The 22387-nt window shown below is 37.2% G+C and overlaps 1 protein-coding gene across 4 annotated transcripts in view; it reads left to right on the top strand.

Annotated features, from left to right (window-relative positions):
• The first annotated feature begins 1096 nt into the window (after positions 1–1096).
• pld1b (phospholipase D1b) overlaps positions 1097–22387 on the top strand; it is a 44296-nt gene continuing 23005 nt past the window's right edge. For 2 of the 4 annotated variants that reach the window (XM_079806193.1, XM_079806191.1), the window contains exons 1-4: positions 8857–8987; positions 19032–19208; positions 19727–19893; positions 20451–20593. In XM_079806193.1, coding sequence (XP_079662319.1) covers positions 19064–19208; positions 19727–19893; positions 20451–20593 — 455 coding nt within the window. In that variant the 5' untranslated portion in view covers positions 8857–8987; positions 19032–19063. Of the gene's footprint in view, positions 1208–8856; positions 8988–19031; positions 19209–19726; positions 19894–20450; positions 20594–22387 lie in introns of those variants that run through there. The other 2 variants (XM_079806192.1, XM_079806190.1) reach the window with 2 other exon arrangements.

Here is a 22387-nt window from a genome sequence, read left to right as displayed (position 1 = left end):
CAGAAAAATAAGATTTATAAAATAAATATAATTTTTCTCTTCACCTTCATGAAAACCAAAAATTACATTTTTATAAGTAAATTCAAAATTAGTATTAACATAGGCCTAACCTTTGATAAAGTCACAAACATCACACCAAAATGTCACTGTGTGAGAGCAATTCCAAAAATGTAAAGTAGATTCAGGTTTCTCTAAACAGAAAGAACAGGGGGTATTAATGTCATTTTTAAGTCTTTTGAGATAGCACTTATCTGGATAAAACCTATGAATTAACTTAAAGGTAATTTCTCTCATTTTGTTGGTTATGAATTTATGAAGTATTTGTGAGGCATGTCCAAACTTTCTTCCAGGGAATATTATTTACAAAACCATTCCAGTAAGAAATGACATAAGGCACAGAAACAATCTCCTCCTCAAACAAGACTCTAATTTTCTTATTGTTTTTTTATTTAGATGTAGAAAGGCACTGTTTACCAACAAAGTCTTGCACAGATCCACCGAGTGACAAGAGGATGAACAAGAAAATCCTTTATAAAGCATAAGAACTCCTTGTGGCACTGCATCAGCAACAATTGCAAACTCTTTTGGAGTAACAGGAATCCCATGCTTTACTAAGAACTCAGAATAATTACAGATTGAACCATTTTGAAACCAGTGGGATGCTAACTGCGGTTGGCTTACAAAGTGACGTCATACCTGCACCATCGCTGACGCTGCATTCTGACTTTTTTTTTTTTTTTAAACAACAATCTCAGAAAACACTCAAGCTTTTAATGACATCTTCGAAATTAGGCTACTCGCCCCAGACAACTTCTGGGCACATAAACAGCCACAAACAAAGACAAAGTGAATTGATAAAAACATATTTATCAACACTCTTGGAAAGCTTCTTGATTACATTTTCTAAACAGGTGACAACTCGAGACAATTAACTAAACTTTAAAATTCTTATAAACTACTGAATAAACAAGTTGTGTACGTTTTACTTCCTTAATAATTTTCAAAACCAGATGATGAACAAATAGATACACACTTTCAATAACACCTCAGCTGGTGTGGACGTACATTCATAATTTACATGGGCGGGTCCAACTGTGCAGAAGAGGAAGCGCGAGCCAGATAATCTGTGTTCCTCCTCTCTCGTGCTGACTTCATATTTGAGAAGCGGATTCAGAGCAGCGCGGACGTGCCTCTAGTTTTATATCAGGTATGTTTACATGGCTTTTATGACTAACTAACGCTCTGTTCACTGGGTAGAAATTAAGTTTTAACACGCAGAAAAGTAATGACATGTTAACAGAGTACTGTAGAAAGCTAGACTCGTGTCCTATTTGCAGTAACGAGTGAGTGACATGTTAGAAATGCATGGCAACAGAAGGTGGTACCGGTAGACATTTGTTGCATCTGGACTGCATCACATCAGCTCAGAGTCTACTGGGGTTTTATTTGATTTGTTTAGATTAACTACAGTAAGAGTATGAGTATGACACCTTTCAAATAAATGCAGTTATGTTATCATTGCCCACACCCACTAATTTTGCAAGGCAAACAACCTGCTGTACCTGCAGGGCAACTTCGACGACTTGAACTGATTCTTTGTTACAAAGGCTAGCCTACTACAGCTGACTGACGGGTTTAAGACAAATACTAACAAACATGAGACAGTTCAGCTGTATGTGCTTCAATTTATGTTGCTTGAAATTTGACTGTTTATTCCATGTAGCATCCTTTGGACCTTTTCTGTCAAAAAGGTAGTGCCTAGGTCACGTTTAGCCTATATATAATAATAATAATTATATATGTATATTAGGGGTGTAACAATACCCTCATGTCATGATTCGATACATATCTCGATACTGAACGATATTTCAATACTCAAAGACGTATGGTAAAAGGTTAACAAAAAATGTAGGCTACTGTTGATTTAAAATGCTAAATTTGGTATTACAAAATGAATAGACTTGGACAATGGTGACACCAGAATAAAAATATTCAGGATTCTGAAGCTGAAAATACAGAATTATTTTAGATGAATATGCTTGCACTCTGTCACTGACTAGATATTTAAAATAATGTAGGCCACTTTTTACTGGAAACAAGACATTTGGCATTATCAGGACCCACAAATATTCCCCCATTGCATTATACATGTATAGTAGTTATGTAGTACTGACACTAAACTTTTTTTTTTTTCTCACAGTAATTTTCATTTTGGGTGAACACAATATATTGTTACACCCCTATACATAGGAAAATGTCCCCCCCTGTGACAGTTCTTGGCCGGTTTTGTGAGATTCATCCAAAAATACATGATAAATACAGTTAATTCTATATTAAAATGTAGGTTTAGGATTGGCAGAGGAATCTTTACATCAAAAAGAATTATGTCCCTATCGTTATAGTCTGACCACACCGTATTGCATAGTTCTGTAAAGTTTGTGGTCATTTATTTGTTTGTCATCAGCTAGATCCCCTCAAGGATCTTGGGACGGAATGGGAGTGTCTGGTTGACTTAGTGGGAAGGTGTGTGTTTGGCGTTGTTAAGAGTTTCTACTTTACCCTTTGTTCCCTAATGAGGCTAATTTTCACATCTGACAACAACTCTTATTTAGATAATGTGTATGTCTTGGATAGAGACCGTGACTGATTATTACTACACTTTCCAAGCACTGAGCACTACATCCGTGGGTCACGAGATATGACAGGTCTATTGATTACAGTGATAATAATGTTGATGTTATATAGGGGGAGACCGCTAATCTACAGTCATATCTGCTGTATGTTACATTGATAAAAGTGTTGCTGGGTTACAAGCGTTGCTAAACCACCTTTACCCCTGTAGCGATATCACCCTTCCTCCTCTTTTATTAAACAGGGGGCTGTACAAAATATGTTACCGAACTTGCATGTTGAGCAAGTTCAAAGAAAGATGGCATTGGTGGTGTTGTTTGCTCTCATTGTGGTTAATGTACATCATCATCACACTTTGAATCCTCTTTGCAATGCACATGAAACCATGATATACAGTAGCACCTTTTTATGGTCAATTCTTATAGAAGTGGTTCTGTTTTTAAGATTTTACAAATGCAAGTAAAATAGTGACATGACCATGGATGTGTGCTGGCCTTGAGGAAAGAGGAAACAGAGCTTGTGGTCTATGTGTAATTTGTTTTGTTTTTCTTTCTCGAGGAACAGGAAGTTAAGCTCACCAAGTGAGGATGAGCAATAGCGATCCTATATAGGCTGTGATTATGTTTCATGTATCTGGGATTGTTCTAGAGCCTCCACGCATGTGATCCTCTTTTATTCTGAAATGGCGTACAACATCAGCATTGGTGTGGATGTAGTGTTGCGATGAAACATCCAGAGCTGTAGATCTCCTGTTGATGTTAGTGGTTTTAGATTTATGGTTACACCCTGATGCCCGTTGAGATGCATTTGTGAGCCACTGTCAATTAGAGTGGAATGACTGCCGGCTTAATGAAAGTCTTGTGACCAGACGCACACGCTCATTCGCTCTGTCTGCAGTTTAGCTCAATAAACAGATGCTGTCACATGTCAACCAGGGTAGTCGATTCATTTGATTAGATTTTTGTGTTAGAGTAGTTCACTTTAACATGAAAATAACCCCATGATTTACTCACCCTCAAGCCATCCTAGGTGTATATATTGAGTTTGAAGCTCAAAAAAATGCATTCATCATAAACGTAATCCACACGGATCCGGGGGGTTAATAAAGGCCTTCTGAAGCGAATCGATGGGGTTTTTGTAAGAAAAATATCCATATTTAAAACTTAATCAAGTAAAATATATCTAGCTTCCGGCAGACCGCCTTCCGTATTCAACTTACGAAAGTGTAACTTGCAACGTATGACCAAGCGGCAACCTCCCGCAGTTTCTCTTGAAGCCAATACGGAAGTGACTTAAACTGCAATACATCGACTGGCCGCTAGGGACAGGTTCCAGAAGGGAGCAGAATCTCACTGAGCTCCATGTTAAAATGCCCAACTTTACAGCAGAAAAAAACATGTTTACAGCCTGGTACAAATTGTGATTTTGGTCTATACGGCTAATTTTGCCCTTCATGACAACTGTTAGGGGGTGAATTTTTTTTATAACTCATTTGTTTACATTATATAAAGCCTTAAAGCTGCACTATGTAACTTTTCCGTCCACTAGAGGTCGCCTATTCAAAACAAAGGTGTAGTTTGGTGACGGCAAGTTTGAGTGCAGAATCTTGGGACATGTGGTCTTCACCTCACAGCCGGTGGAAAAGAATCGGGATAGGACTCGGGCAGAAATCATGTTCGTGGATATGATTATTAACGTTACTGTAGTATGAAGCAGAAGCGATTGTTAATAAGAAGAGCGCAACGCAAGCCTCGCGAGCAGCGGGACCTTTATAATGGCATAGTCGCCATTTCCGCTTTTCCGGTCATGAGTATGAGGTAACGTAGCTCTGTTTATCATATACATCTGAGTGTGTTGAAAATTACGTTATGACGTTACTCTCTGCGTTCGCGTGGCGGCTGCTATGACACTTGTTGCACACTGCAGCGAGAGTAAAGCGTTTCTGCAAAATAAAACCGGAAACCGAGGGGAATGCAGATATGACGCCATTGACAGGCGACTCCCTCACACGTCCCGGTTCCTTGGTTAAAAAAGCAATTTCTCACGATTTACAAATAGTTGAAAACATTTGGGAGATTGTAAGTACTCAACTGAACAAAATATATAACGTCCATATTTCTTTACAGTCTATGCGTATGACGTTACACTTTCTTCGTAAGTTGAATACGGAAGGTGGTCTGGCGGAAACTAGATATTTTACTTTATAAAGTTTTAAATATGGATATTTTTCCTAAAAAACTCCATCGATTCGCTTCAGACAGTCTTTATTAACCCCCCTGAGCCGTGTGGAGTACGTTTATGATGAATGGATGCATTTTTATGAGCGTCAAACTCAATGGACCCCGTCACTACCATTATAAAGCTTGGAAGCGTCAGGATATTTATTAATATAACTCCGATTGTGTTCATCAGAAAGAAGAAAGTCATATACAAGGGGTAATTGTCATTTTAAAGTTAACTAATCCTTTAAATCGTACATTCTTTGACATTTTCAGCGATTTCAAAAATGTCTTCTTTCAAAGAGTCACTGAGCATAATAGTGTTTATCAGGGATGACAGAACTGCAATTGGCAGAACTGGTGTTAAATTAAATCACAATCTGTGTTAATCAAATCCCAGTGAGTTCTAACAACATTAAGTCACTTGCTTGCAGGATCAGGAGGGAAATTAAAAAAAGTAATATGTGTTGGTCACAACTAGAGGGCGCTTACTCCAAAGATTTCTCCTTGATCATGTCTGCAGTGTTTTGTATCAAATACACATGGATTTTCATAGCAATAATACATTTTCCCCGCTTTAAGAACATGATGTTTGTTCCACCTTCTGAGATCAGCAAGCGACCATTAAGGGACCAAAGGGATGTAATGCAGTTTCTGCAGCTGGTCCAAACAATATGGAAATGCTTGTTTGAATAATTTAGCTGCAATAATAAACAAGGTAGTGATGGTACAATGTGGATTCAGATCTGCTCAGATTGCTTTCAGATGTGCTCAGCAGTGCCATATTAATCTGCTTTCTGAGCATTAGCTGGGGTAACATGCCTTCATTGTGCATTGATGTTCAATAAAAAAATAAGGAACACAATTCCTGGCAGTGGTGTGTTAGCCCTCCTCTGTAATTCTTTACATAAGACCATTAGAAAAGCAGTAGGCAGGATCCGTTCTATTGGACATGCAGTTAATATATCACCCGCACACAGTGCCTGGATAAAACCGATCAACACGGTCTCCAACTAATGTTGTTCAAGGGTGGGAATGAGTACAGAACAAAGCTTAGGCTCATCTTAATTGAAGATTCATGTCTGATGTGTGCTTGATGCAGGCAATAAGGTCAGCAGCTGTGTTTTTTTTTTTTTCATAAATTTCGCCAATTTAACACATTAAACTAAGTTATGTACAACACTACTAGGGCTGGGGGGGAAATCGATCCACCTAACTATCACGTTTTGTTGTTGTTTTTTTTACAATTTTAAATGTATTTATTTTTTATTCCATAATTTTCTGCACTATGTAAATTTTAGCGCCATCTCGAGGTGAGGTTGCTGAAAACAAACGCCCATCACTCACCACTCGATTTCTCGAAGCACATACAGCAGCTACGGTGGCCAACACAGGACAAAGATGTCGTCATTTGAGATGGTGTCATGAGAAATCCTGTCCCCCTGCGAAATAGTGTCCGCTTAGGACCCAACGTGTTTTAAGTGCCTGATCAAAAGCTGTTATCATGTAATTGATTGCTATAATGGGAGCAATAACATGCCTAACATATTGTAAATTATTTCAATTGATAAACTAAGTAATAATACCAATACAAAATCATAACATAGTAATGTACCTATAATGTAAATAATAAAGAATAAAAAAACGAAACAATAATATACAGAACAGGTGCACAAAATAAATACAACAGGATTTAAAAAAAAAAATTGTATAAACATTAAAGCGGGGCTAGGGCTTTTAAGATGTAGGGTAAGTGCAACCGTGGTGTATAAACTAAGCTAATCGGGTAGCTGTATGCTATGCTAGAACGTACTCTAACTAAAATATATACTAGTATATGAAACATGACGTTAAAGACTATTTTAACATAATTTAAACAACAAAAATTAAAACGTGATTTTGTAAGAATTGTAATCAGGCTCTGGACAGATTACCCATTAAAAGTTCTCTCAGCCAATAGAATCGCTCTGTAGAGCAGTTTGTCCGTTTGGGGCTACTGTAGAAACATGACTGCGCGAAATGGTGACTTCACTGTGTAAGGGGACCCGCGGTAGATTAAAATGACTCATTTTAAGGTAATAAAAACATAACTGTTCATAAACATAGTTATGTATATTATATTGCATTTCTGTCAGTAGATCCTCCTAGATATTACACACTGTACCTTTAATTCAAATTAAATTGCTATATTTTAGTCCTTTCTTATAGTCAAGGTGGAGGAAAGTATTGCAGCAGAGGGCGATATGTGTTGTATGGGTTAGTATTCCATCTCTTCTAATGGACACAAGAAAGTAAAAAATGACGTACGGAGAGACATCTACAGATGTACAACCGGCACCATCATGTATAAGTGTATTATTCAACTTTCCCCCATGGTCTAGAGTTAAAAAAGCAAATAAAATCACAATACATAGCAATATGGAATCGCAATGGTTCTAAAAATCACAATTCAATTTTGAAGACCCCTTATTAAAGGGTCCTTGACGACTAAATATAACTTAAAGGGTTAGTTCACCCAAAAATGAAAATTCTGTCATTAATTACTTACCCTCATGTCGTTCGACACCCGTAAGACCTCCGTTCATCTTTGGAACAGAAATGAAGATATTTAAGTTGAAATCTGATGGCTCAGAAAGGCCTCCATTGGCACAATGCACGATACACTCTCAAGACCCTTAAAAGGTACTAAAGACGTCGTTACAAAGTCCATCTCACTACAGTGGTTCTACAATAACTTTATGAAGCGAAGAGAATAGTTTTTGTGCGCAAAAAAACTCTAAATAACGACTTACATAGTGATGACGATTTCAAAACAAGGCATCATGAAGCTTCGAAGCATTATGAATCAGCGAGTCGAATGAGCAGTTTGAATCGCCAAATTTCAGCAGTTTGACGGTTTGACACGCGATCCGAATCATGATTCGGCTCACTGATTCATAACGCTTCGAAGCTTCATGATGCCTTGTTTTGAAATCGTCATCACTATGTAAGTCGTTATTTAGGGTTTTTTTGCGCAAAAAAACTATTCTCGCCGATTCATAAAGTTATTTTAGAACCACTGTTGTGAGATGGACTTTGTAACGACGTCTTTAGTACCTTTTAAGGGTCTTGAGAGTGTAAAGTACATTGTGCCAATGGAGGCCTTTCAGAGCCATCAGATTTCAACTAAAATATCTTCATTTCTGTTCCGAAGATGAACGGAGGTCTGACGGGTGTCGAACGACATGAGGGTAAGTAATTAATGACAGAATTTTCATTTTTGGGTGAACTAACCCTTTAATTGTTCATTTTTAGGCATGTAAATGAGGATAATAATCTCTGTCAATGTACTATATATGAGTTGTTCAACAACTACTGGTTCTCTTTGTGTAAAGAAACATCACAGTTATGTCCTTTATCACATCTGTGGTGGCAGTTTTTGTTACTTTCTGCAGTATCTCAGGTTTCCATCACCACTGAAAGAGCCACAAGTGTTACATTTCAAACACGGGCGGAGCGCTCTCTTTATGTGTGACTGTACGGCGTGTGGGTGTGTATGGACTGTCATGTCATCAGCCGTGCGTTCCTACCAGGAGATGAACGTTTAATAACAGCTTTCAAGAAGAACTGTGGGCTCAAACACAGCTTTGTTTTAAATGTTATGCTAGGAGTCCAGAATCTGATGTGCATCCACTAGATTGACGGGTTAAAATGCGATTTAAAAGTAAAAGAAGACTGTGATGAATTATGTTTGTGTGTAGACTCAGTCCACTCAAGGATAAGAGAAGGAGATAAGTGTTATATAAGATGTTGGCACCCAATCATCTGGCAAATATTAACCAAAACAGCACTTTTTTTGAGCATGAGATGTCAGTCTCCAAGAGGAGAGAGAAAAAAAGTATCCCACACAAAGCATATGGCACAAGAAGCATGTTAGTGCATCAAGGCTCCTCCCCCTTTGTCATGTGACTACTCTGTTTCAGCCCCCCTCCTTGGACTTATACTTCACTGCTTTTTGCCTGTGAGCGCTGTGTTTGACTTTCAGTGTGTGTGTGTTTGACTGTGTTAAACGCTTCTGGTTAGTTTGAATTTTCTGGGGCGAAGAAGAAACCGAGGATAACAGAAATGATGGGGGCGTCTCTGCCTGTGTGCAGGCAGGTTAGTGAACATTCTTTAAGGTCAATCAAGTTTCCTGTTATACCAAATCTGTATATTTTTATCTTGACATTTACGAATAGCTGAAAGGGTTTATCATATTTTAATTTTTTTAGCATTTTGCATTTCAAACAGGCAGAAATGAGGATGAAACTATTCTGACTAAACTGTCATGGGTCACTTTCTATTTTACAATGTTAGACTGCTAGTATTAAATGCATGTAATTTATACACGCTGAGCATTTGCACAGACGGTGTGATTTCGCAGATGTTTGTGCACATGTATGTGGGAGAGCATGAGTCACTGCAGCATGTCAATGGATGTAATATAGACAGACATTTTATTTTGTAGAAGAAATTCATATTAATCGGAGATGAATATGTGCAGAAATGGACTTGAGTGTTGTCTGATTTAAAGTTTTCATGAGTAAAAGAGCCTGCATATGTATGCACCCCCTAAATGCTTCAGCACCTGGTTTGCCTGAGACTCTGGGAATGTTATATTATGTAAAGAGCGGTGTATTCCTCCTACACTGATCGCCGTCCACCTACCCGATTTGTGTCTGGTAGCATACACTGACTGTAAACAGAAAACATTGCCTTGTATTTGCATTTGGTTCTTTTCACTAACCTGAAAGTGGTTTGATGGAACATTTTTCTCTGTGCAGAACATGGTTAGTATTTTATCAATTATCAAAATAAGGCATACCAGCGATGTTTGATTGTCTAAAATGTTTTTAGGTAAGATACAGTGCCAGCGACGCTTCAACACACTTGACGCAATTTGTTTCTCATTATCATACCTTTTGATCTAAAGACTGAAATGCCTGAAATTAGTTTGGAGACAAATTGCACCATTTATTTTATTTTATTTTATTTTATTTTATTTTATTTTATTTTTTTATTTTTTTATTTTTTTATTTTATTTTATTTTATTTTATTTTATTTTATTTTTTATTTTATTTTTTATTTTAAATTAGTTTAGTCTGTATATGCCAGTATATATGCACTCAAAAAAATAATTGGTTGATTTTACTTAAAAAAGCAGCGTCAAGTGGTTCCACACAACTATACTGAGTCATTTTTACAAATAACAATTTAGTTATATGAACAAAAGTAAGTCAAGTAAAGCTGACAAAATTTCTTTAAGTAAATTCAAACCATTTGAATTTGTCACTGTTACATAATATTTATATGTGCAGTTTACTTAATAATGTTAGGTTACATTTATAAAAGTGTATTATGTTAGGTGCACACATTTATTGATTTAATTTACCTTATTAAATTAACTACTTGCTCTACAAGTGTAAGTGGAAAACTATTAAATATAACAACAAGCATATTTTTAGAAACAAAATTCAAAAATAACTTAATTGAGAACAGGAAGTCCATCCAATAAATGAGTGTGGCCACAGCCTAAACACAGGCACCACTCTTCTGCATAATGGCAACCACAAAATTAAAGAAACTCCTCTAAATGTCCAAAATAACTGCACATAACACCAGGGGCGTAAATTTCATCTAACAGTTGGGGGGGACGATAAACATGAAATTTCCCAAGAGCAATTTTTGAAGGGGACACAAATAATACAGCCAAAATCGTACTTGTAAGGATATGTGTACCACAAAAAAAAAAATAATAATAATAATTAAAAAAAAAACATTTTGTGCTTATTTGGCGTTTTGGTGCACTGAAAAATGATCTAATGTCCGTTTTTCTGTTCTGTCATTTTATCTGACCAACAACACAAAGCGATAGTTGTTTAAATATGAGTAAGGTTCCCCACGCAGTCATATTATAATTATTAAATTATCTTGTATCCTATATAGTATTTTATACTACGATATTCAGATCTTTAGATATTCAACTGCAGCAAGCCCAACACAGATCTGGCGGAGCGGCCGTCCGCATATACTTTAGATTTAGAATTAGCGCCAATTCGAGTGCGGGTTCGGGTTGCTTGAATTATGGGTTCATTAGCCTATTATTCTTAATGAAAAACACAGCAAGAAAACAGTACAATGACACACTCCCTTAAATAGGCAGTTTTACATTTCGCTTTGAAACCAAATGTTCCGCGATCATCTTGTCTGTCAGCTGTTTGCTCTGGTGATTAATGAAATCTGACTCTCGTTCGGCTCGTGCTGTATTGAGCAGACACGTTCAGTTTTTAATTGTTGTGTCTGTTCTCTAACTAAACAAAAGTATTTTATTACTATAAAAATGAAAACGACGGTGGCCCGGGGCGGTGCAGTGGGCAAGTGATGTTAACAGTGTTTTGCCTAATCTGTATTAAAGAGAAAAGAGTCAGAAAGAGTTCATCTGATGTTTAAAGTGAATAAAATAGTATTGACAGCTTACTGGAGTTTCATAACTGCTGTCTGAAGGGCTTGTTGTCTCCCCAAACTTGTGTTGTAGTTTTTTTTACGTTCTATGGGTAACGTTAAGTTAGTTGAGGTGCGCGGTGGATCAAACCACTGTGGGGCAAGGGGGGAGGGGGGAACTCAACATTTTTCTAAACTTAAACACATTTTTTTTGTTCTGTTTGCTTTTGTATTGTTTTACTACTTACACATGTATTTTAAGTATATATCATTATATTATTTACAATACTCAGCATGGTTTTTAGGGGGGGACAGCCCTCAGATTGGGGGGGTCCTGTCCCCCCCGTCCCCCCCGTGATTTACGCCCCTGCATAACACTAAAATAATCTAACAACATCTTTCCCTTTACTGAAAAAGATAAAATAACACTTTAATTCCTAAATTTACTCTCCTAATGTAGTCCCTTGCAAAGCATGCTGGGAACTACAGATCCACTGCCCAGTTTGTTCATTTCACTCAGCAATGTTAAGTTGACCGAACAAACACTAATTAAGTAAAGCTGACAATACTCATTTTTAGTAGAAACAACTCAGTAAATCTAAGTAAATTTTTAAAGTACAACAATCTAAGTAAAATTACTTAAAGTTTTTTAAGTAATATGAACAAGGATGATTTGAGTGCAACTAACAACAGTGAAAGTTCATTTTTTTGAGTGTGGGAACTTATGAGAAACAAAAAATATATAGTTAAATAAGATTTAGCACTGTAAAAAAATATTTATCACAACTTTTTATCTTTTGTCAAATGTGATTCAGATAACATAATTTCTGAGTTTCTATTTATTAAACCAATCTCTTTTGTTGTATTAACTCACATTTTTAATTTCAATGAACTAAATTTTAAGGCAACCAGGTTACTTACTTTTTAAGCCAGTTAAACCAACAATATTTTTTTTGCATTGAGGATATAAGAACAATAAATTGTAAGATTTTTTTTGTGTGTAAATTTTTATGTCACTATATAATTATGAGTGATTTTTATTTATTATTATGTTTTATTTTTTTTACATTTTGAGTGATACTGTGATGGCACATGTTATAAAGGAAAAAAGATATATATTTATTTCAAAGTAATATTGTAGTTGTAATATTTTATTCCATTTTTCACATTTATATTTTTTGGGGAAAGTCATACTGAACGACAGATTGCAGCATAATGCACAAAAAAAAAGTATTTACCTTAGTATGGCATCCTGACCCAAATATTAATATAATGTTGTATTGTCAGGTCCCTTTCATTCATCCTTAATATAATTGGTTAAACAAATGTTTTCTGGAATTGACTGCCTTGTTGACAGCAAGTAGCTATTTGGTGTACTTTTTTAACCTTAATTTTGTGTAATAAATCTGTTGCATTATTTTGTAATCCGTTGTCTTGAGTTACATGGATTTTGTATGTAAATTCAAAAATGTCTCCTCCTATGGGTGGCTTATTTACCTTTTATTTTGGTGAAAGCCCTGCTTAGTGCATATTTGTCGGCCAGACCAACAAGAAATATACAGATTCTTTTGAGCTAAAATGTAAAAACAAAAAAACAAACTCTAATTCCATGAATTAGCTGCATTACCAAGATGGCTCTAACTGGACGAATTTTCTATAAAAACAATTTTCGGAAAAAAATGTACCAGTGAACCTAATTTGGTACCATCTTTTGTATTGGATTGTTCTGTAGAAACCAGGAATATCAGAACTTTCCATAATGTCTCTTAATGACCTTAAATGTTCGACTCAGGGCTTGATCAGTTGACCTATATCCCTATGAGCTCATATCTCTCTGTCATGTTATTTGAACCTTTATGGAAGTGGGTTTTGCATCAGGGTTAGGTATTTTTGGATAGTTTCTGTTTGGATACTTGTGCTGGGAGGTGACGTTGTTGTGGCAATACTGGTTTGACCGACTGTACATGTTCAGCAAATTTACTATTCTAGAGGGACACGCTTCACTCTGCTCCCCACACATGGTTACAGTGGCCCCTTTTCTTGCTTCTGTGTTTGAAAAGACTTGGTCACTTGCCAGTTTAACAGATAACTTTCAACGAGCACTATTGGCTGTGCATTAATTACAGATATAGTCCCATTGGAGCAGCCTGCGGAACAATGCATGGCTCAGTAACTCGCCAGTTCCTGGATCTTTTTTTAAAAAAGACCAGATTGTTAATGATTAAAGTACAACCTGCCATTTTGTTTTCATATATAAAGAAGAAGAAAACAGAAACAACATAATGAATTGCTTTGACAAACTAGATTTTTTACAATTTCAAGAGAAAGTGGAATTTCCACAATCCATCTGTAAGTGTTTGCAATGACAATGTAGATGCTAAAGTGTTCTTGATTGGGACGCAGTTGCTAGGGGCTTATGAATGGTTGCTAGGGTATCTCCAAAACATTATTTTGTTGTTTAGATGTTCTTAAATGGGATGCTGATGCTAGGAAATGGGCTCAGTAATATCTCAGTAATTTCCAATAGATTTTTCTGTGGGTTCTAAGGTGTTCTTGGATGCAATTGCTAGGGGATTCTGAATGGTTGTTAGGGCCTCTCTAAAGCCCAAATAATACTTAGGCTGCACACTGTCCGTTTCACGCAATTATCATCATCTGGATGTCCGCGCACAGCCCAATTGTTGTCTCTCAACTTATCTTGTCTCTGCGTACAACAGCACATGTGTGAGTGATTAGAGCACTTGAAGTCCACTTGATAGTGTGCACATGCCAAACACTTACGGCCAAAATAGTATACCTTTTTGAAAGGCTTTTAAAACTTTGAAAGTAGCAGAATGCGGAAAATTAAGTATATACATGCATATTAAGTGTTTGGTAGGATAGTTGCTTACTGGCCTACCTGCAAATCTATGATATGCTGGTCCCTAGATACACTATATTGTCAAAAGTATTGGGACACCCCTCCAAATCATTGAATTCAGGTGTTCAATCACTTCCATGGCCAAATGTGTATAAAATCAAGCACCTAGGCATGCAGACGGTTCTACAAACATGTGTGAAAGAATGGGTCTCTCTCAGGAGCTCAGTGAATTCAAGTGTGGTACTGTGATAGGTCGCCACCTGTGCAATAAGTCCATTCTTGAAATTTCCTCACTACTGTTCTACAGTCAACTGTTAGTGGTATTATAACAAAGTGGAAGCAATTGGGAACAACAGCAACTCAGCCACAAAGTGGTAGGCCATGTAAAATCACAGAGCGGGTCAGCGCATGCTGAGGCGCACAGTGTGCAGAAGTCGCCAACTTTCTGCAGTCAATAGCTACAGACCTTCAAACTTTGTGTGGCCTTCAGATTAGCTCAAGAACAGTGTGTAGAGAGCTTCATGTAATGGGTTTCCATGGCCGAGCAGCTGCATCCAAGCCTTACATCACCAAGTGCAATGCAAAGCATCGGATGCAGTGGTATAAAGCACACCACCACTGGACTCTAGAGCAGCGGAGACGTGTTCTCTGGAGTGACGAATCACACTTCTCTGTCTGGCAATCCAATGGACAAGTCTGGGTTTGGAGAACGGTACTTGCCTGACTGCATTATGCCATGTAGGGGTGTGACGAGACACTTATCTCACAAGACGAGAGATTGGATTCACGCGAACGAGACAAGATTTTTACATAGCTTTCATATTGAGAGATATTCGCAGCCTTGGAGCCGCTTTCAAACAGCGGTAACTTATTGAAATTGCGCTTGAATGCGCTCACATTTACTTTCACTTTCAATTTCATAGTCGTGCGAACTCTGTGAATAGGGAGCGGTGGTGCTGAACGCGTATGTTAAAATAGACATTTGTCTGGCGCTTCTGTTGCGCAACGAATCCTCCGCCACGGTCCTGTCTGTCTTCTCGTCATGTGATCACTGATCAGTGCTGCGCACTATGTACGGCACGAACAGCTCGTATAGGCCTGTCATCAACCTCAATTAAATAGTTTTTTATTGCTATAAAAAGCCAAACTACAGTGGAGGTGTAATTTAAATGTAGCGGTGACATATTCTATCCTAATTCACCCTCACACTCTGTCAAGACAGCTTTTCACCTCGAGGAGAAATCTTGTCACATTTTAGTGATCTCGTCACACCCCTAATGTCAAGTGTAAAGTTTGGTGGAGAGGGGATTATGGTGAACGGTTGTTTTTCAGGGGTTGGGCTTGGCCCCTTAGTTCCAGTGAAAGGAACTCTTAATGCTTCAGCATACCAAGACATTTTGTGTGGGAACAGTTTGGGGATGGCCCATTCCTGCTCCAACATGACTGCAAGGTCCATAAAGACATGAATGAGTGAGTTTGGTGTGGACAAACTTCACTGGCCTGCACAGAGTCCTGACCTCAACCCGATAGAACACCTTTGGGATGAATTAGAGCGGAGACTGTGAGCCAGGCCTTCTCGTCCAACATCAGTGCCTGACCTCACAAATGCGCTTCTAGAAGAATGGTCAAAAATTCCCATAAACACACTCCTAAACCTTGTGGAAAGCCTTCCTAGAAGAGTTGAAGCTGTTATAGCTGCAAAGGGTGGGCCAACTCCATATTAAAGCCTACGGATTAAGAATGGGATGTCATTAAAGTTCATGTGAATTAAAGGTCTTGGGTCATTTATTTATTAGAATTTGGCACCCAATTTATTGTCTGACAAAGATATAAATCATAACTCTGATCGCTTGATAGCACACCCTTCCCAAGCCACACGATTTGAGGTATCAGACATGTTTGTAGCACATGTGCATTTTCTACAAACTGAGTGCTAAAAAGTGTGAAATTATTTCCCCCCAATACACTTTACACCTAGGACATAGATGGGCCACTGCATGATGTACCTTCTGGACTAGATCAACTGGATAAACGTACTTCTATGTGCTTCAGTTTGACACTTGAAGCAGCATGAGGTTAGGTGTTGAGAGAGTTTGAGGGTGTTTGTATTATGGTGGTGGGAATGTGACTTTGCTGCTTTGTGGTCAAGCACCTTTATTTGAGAAGTTATTCAGCAAAATATAACTGTCCGCCCTCACACATGCAGGTGCGTCAGTGAAAACTGTTGGAATGCATGCTTGAATTCCTAATCTTATCAGAACTCAACTGTTTTCACTTCCTGATGGAGGTGAAACTTTCTCAGCGAAAGTCAGTGGCAGTACGAGAAGTGGTCCATGTGTGAATTTGTGTTTTGCTGACTATGCAACGCTGAAATGTAAATTGTAAAAAGCAGTTTTTTGGTACCTCGCAACGTTTGAGAGATTTGTTTATGTGTGTGACAGGCGTCCACACTGGAACTGTCTGATTTACATAAAACGAGGAATATTTGAATAAAGTCTTTGACCTGCATATGTCTGCATATCTGTGGCTTTTACGAGGATTTTTACATAGTCACATAGTGTTTTTCCTCGTTCTGCTCTAGAACTTTATTCATGACACCAAGCCTATGTGATTTGTTACCTTGGCAAACATGTTGTTGTAACTTTTCAGCTCTGTTTCCCACAGCAACCTGTCCATGGCTGTTTATAGTTTCCATTCATCATTGTATGAGCCCACATTTGCCAAATTGAGCTTTTTCTTTTTGCATACCTGCGGAAGGTGCGGATGTTAATTGGTGTAACTGGAATTGGTGGTGAACGTGAACCAATAACTCTGTGAAGCGGGATCTCAAAGCCACTAATCTTCACTTTACAGCTTCCTTGAAACACATTTAGCACTGAAATTCTAAAAGGCATTGAAGAGTATCTGCATATACGATTTTTCCAGTGCATCATTTTGTATGGATGCATCTCTTGTTGCTCGAGTGTTGTAGGTAGAAGGCATTGTTAGTGATGTTCTTGATAACTACGTTGTTTTTGGGCACGGATCAGCTTTCCCAATTTTTCTGAGAGAGAAATACCACAGGGTGGATACTCGAACCAAGGTTGATTTGAGACTGCAGTTTTGCAATACTATGTTCTTTAAAAAGAGCTTCTGTTCAAGAGCCTTTGCATTAGCGAATCATCTTAAAGGAAGTAAGAGCAGTCCTATTTTAGTCCTGCTGTTGTGGTTTACGAAAATCCACTTTTGTGTAATCACACTTTAGGTCAGCTAGCAGCTCATTCAACAGAGAAGTGTCTGAACTATTACTGGAGATGTGATGATTGGAATAGGCTTTGATGGCTCCAGGTCACATCCATGGAAACAAGAGTTCTGCTTTAAGAGAAATTCTCTCTGAGCGTGTCTATTGTAACAAGACTTGTTTCATTATAGACAAGAAACATTCAATTGGACGCCACAGACTAGAGTGGATTAAAGTGTATCATAATGTCATGAATTATGATGTCTAGATTAGACTTAAGTTTTGGTAACACTTTACAATAAGGTTCATTAGTTAACTGCATTAGTTAACATGAACTAAATGAACTGCACTTATAAAGCATTTATTTATCTTTGTTAATGTTAATTTCAACATTTACTAACGCATTATTCAAATCTTGTTAACATTAGTTAATGCACTGTGAACTAACATGAACAAACCATGAACAGCTGGATTTTTATGAACTTATGTTAACAAAGATGAACTAATTCTGTTGTTCATGGTTAACTAATGCATTAACTAATGTTAACTAATACAACCTTGTTGTAAAGTGTTAAGTTTTAAAAGTGATAATTAATCATCCTCAACATTTTGTTCTGTGTGGTCTCTGATATGAATTTGAGTGAATGATTTCAAATTAGCACAGATGTATTCATTATGAAATGCCATTTCCTAGAAAAGAGCTATTATGATGAAATTTCTTTTATAACTGAAGCCCGAAATGAGGATATGAAAAAGGAAGATAGGTTTGAATGTTGATTTGGTGCTCAAGAAATATTTCTTATTATTATCAATGTTGGATATCAATATCAATGAATGTCAATATCAATGAATGTCGTGCAGCTTAAAATTTTTTAAGGAAACATTTATATATATTTTTCAGGATTCTTAATGAATAGAAAGGTCAAAAGAACCTTTATTTGAAATAGAAATCTCTCATATCGTTGTAAATGTCTTTTCGCTGTCACTTTTGATCAATTTAACGCAACCATGCTGAATAAAAGTATTAATTAAAAAAATATAATCTTTCTGATCCCAAATTTTTGAACAGTAGTGTACTATCATACACTATGGACAAAAATGTGTGTGTTTTATTTTTAATCTTCAAACTCAGAAACTCTGATCTGTGTTTGTTTCACTAGACAGTGCAAAGGTGAGGTTTGTTGCGACATTAATGAGTTGCATTGCTGGGATACATGCAGTGTGCCTGGACAAAAGCGGGATTTTTGGTATTCTATGTGATGGTTTTTATGCTTCTCGAACCTATTTGTGAGCATTTAGAAGGAAAGAGGAACAGGATGGAGGTTGCAGACTACTGTCTGTTGTCCACAATTTAGTTCTCAACTTTATACAGTCAGCAGAGACTTGTCTCAGACTGTTTCAGCGCTGAATGAGTTTCTCTAATCTCATTCCTCCTCCCAAAAAACAAGTCAAACCAAACACACATGCTCACACATACGTTTGTTTGACATTTCCTATTGTGGATACAATATTTGAACAAGATGAACATCATATCTCATACTATTCAATGAATGTTTGAAGGATTTATGGCTTTTTTTTGTCAAGAGCAAACAGTTTTACTTCCTCATTTAACATGCTAAAAAAAGTGTTGTGTTTCTCAAAGGAGCGCCCTGGCCAGCAGGCCGATTGTTAGCCATGCTGCGACAGCAAGATCCCACGGTTAGCACCCTGCATCTGGTGGCCAATGATATGACCGATATCATGGAGAACTTGGACACACGAGAACTTGACATTGGCGATGGGGAAGAGGAGTTTGATGGACGGGACCCCAATAGTAAAGGTAAAAGAAACAAAGAACCACATAAAATCACAAAATAATCCAGAGGAGAAAAATTATGTTAAAGAAAATATTCATATGCAGTACCATTTGGGGGCCAGTAAGATAAAGAAAATAATAATATATTTATTCAGCAACTATGCATAAAATGAATCAAACAGTAAATGACAGTAAATACTTTTACAAATATACTTTAGTTTATGTTTCAAATAAATGCTGTTCATTTAGACTTTCTTTCCACACAAAAAAAGCCGCACAACTTTTTCAGCATTGATAATATTAAGAAATGTTTCTTGAGCACCAAATATCAGAATGATTTCTGATCATGTGACACTAAAAACTTTTAAAATATATTAAAATAGAAATTGTTATTTCAAATTTCACAATATTACTGTTTTACTGTATTCATGATCAAATAAATGCAGTCTTGGTGACCATAAGATACTTTCAAAAACATAAAAAACTTTTGAACGGTAGTGTGTATAACTGTCCTAAATTAATTTGAAGTATTTTGTCCACAGAAAACCGCATCCCCTTCTCAGCTGTGTATAAAACAAAAGGCTTTAAAGAGACTGGGGCATGTGTGTTTCTCACTGCGCTTCCCATCACCGCCAAAATCCTGAAGGTGGAACGCTTCACTTCTGCCCAGGATCGCTTCAATGTCACGTCCCAGAGAAGCGTCTCTAAGGTGAGATCTCCCACTCCTGTTCCCTTTCATGAAGTGTTAGTATGTGGGCTGACGAGGTATATTTGTTGCCCGGGAGATTTAGAGGTTGCCAGAGCAATTTACATGTTGCCCTGGAGATTTGGACACCATATATGAAAATACTTAGCACATGCAAAATAGATTTTCAGAAGAATAATGACAAAAGGCCCTGTTAAAGAATCTGATGACCACTCATCATTCATGTTTTGGTAGTAGTTTGTTAAAGGTTTAAATGGCGGGAGGGAATAGTTAATTATGTGTTCTCCATCATGTCGTTTCAAATCCAGATGTCCAGATTTCATTTTTTTTACCCAAAAAGTTGAAGAAATCTCTTCAATACAATGACCATGAAGACCATATCTGTCAAAGTCCTGTTCCAAGTCTTCTAATGCCATAGTTTTACATGTTTTTTCCTCCAATTCTACTTTTGTGTTGTTCAGTAAAAAGCATTTAGCTTTGGAATGACATGACAGTGAGTAAATGATGACAGAAGTTGAATTTTTGGGTGAACTATCACTGATGGCTGGTCTTGTATCCAGGTTGTTCCGGCAGTGTTTAAGATAGAGATGAGGCACGGAAACTTCACTTGGTTGGTAAAGAGGAAGGAGAAACATTTTATGGAGCTTCACAGGGAACTCCGTGCCTACAAGGCCTTCCTCAGAATTCCATTGCCCACCCGCAGGTGAACCTAATCATAAATTGTATTATAATTATATTAGGGCTGTCAAAAGATTAATCGCTATGAATCGCATCCAAAATAAAAGTTTGTGTTTACATAATATATGTGTGTGTACTCTGTTAATTATTATTTATATATAAATACACACACAAGCATGTATTTATTTAAGAAAAAAATATTATTTTTATATACAAAACATATATATTTATATATATATTATATAAATGTATATGCAGTATATACATGCAAATATTTCTTAAATATATACATGAATGTGTGTGTGTTTATATATAAATAATAATGAACAGAGTACACACACATATATTATGTAAACACAAACTTTTATTTTGGATGCAATTAATCGCGATTAATCTTTTGACAGCCCTAAATTATATAAATCAAATATTTAAATGAATAATTTATAATGTGCTTATATTATTATATTAATAATTACATTTCATTAATTTGACTTATATTATGTTGTATTTGAAAATAATACATTTACATTTTTATATACTATATAATGTGAAATATTATTACAATTTAAAATAATTTTTTTCTATTTTAAATTGTAATTTATTCCGGTAATGTCAAAGATAAATTTTCAGCATAATTTCTTTGATCACAGAATTTACTTGTATTTTGGTGCTGATATGTGAATGGTCTCTTAAAGGTCCCATGGCATGACATTTTCATTATGAGGTTTTTCAACATTAATATGAGTTCCTCTAGCCTGAATATTGTCCCCAAGTGGATAGAAATGTTGATCGGTGTAAACCCGAGTTCTGGCTGTCTTTCTCTGCCTTTGAGAAAATGACAGGCCAGACGAGCCAATCCTGAAGTCTCCTGCTTTGACGTCCACACAGGAACGGTTACCTCCCTTTCCTCCGCCCAGAGAATCTGGCACGCCCATGCAAACGCTCGAGAGATTATTGCTTGTGAACGAGTGAATGCTGGCAGTTTCTCAGTGTTTGGATGTACAAATGAAAACAGAAGTCTTTTTTCAGTTCCTTCTGATCTGTGATCAGTGATTTCTGATGTGTAGCTTATTATTTATTATTCGTGCACACACTGCGGCTTCTCTCTCTCCCGACAGAACGGTGTTTTCGTGTTTTCTATCTTGTGAGTCAGTGTTTTTGTACGTCCTCGTCGCGTCTATCGGTTCTAAAATGTGCATACAGTCGTTTCTGCTCAACATCGGCAGAGCCACATCTTTAGAGATAAACCTCACACACGCCGAAGCTCGGGCTGCACTGGCCGGTGGCCTTCAACATCCCCGACCCCCAGTACTGCATCTGGCCCACAGCGGAGGCACCAAACGCGGCGTGAGATTAAGCAGAAGGGGGGTAAGCGTGAGCATATCCGGGCTAGCCAGCCTAGCCCCACAATAAACTGGATTACATTCGATTACTGCTGTTGTGTCTTTGTTTGCGCTGTGTACTCAACACGCGTCACTGACGCTTTTATTTTATTTTAAAAATAATGCTATTATCAACACTTACTTTTAACTCGTTCATCTCGACAGCTGTAATGGTACTTTGCATGTGTTACAAAGTTGGTAATAATGATGAAGACGGACTCGGTGTGACTGGGACTCGTGTTTATTCAGAACTCTCAGATACAAACACAATAAACTCGCGCTGACTGACAGCGCTCTCATAACTCAGTAGTTACTATAAATAACTTTGTTTGCAATCGCTGAGCTCTGACTCTGGTACATTAGTGATGTCCGGTTCGCGAACTATCTTTCTTTTGAACCAGTTCTTTTTAGTGAACCGAATCAGTTCACCAAATCGG

The sequence above is a fragment of the Gobio gobio genome (assembly GCF_949357685.1).
Source record: "Gobio gobio genome assembly, chromosome: 23".
Lineage (NCBI taxonomy): Eukaryota > Metazoa > Chordata > Actinopteri > Cypriniformes > Gobionidae > Gobio > Gobio gobio.
This window is presented reverse-complemented; position numbering and strand designations above follow the sequence as displayed.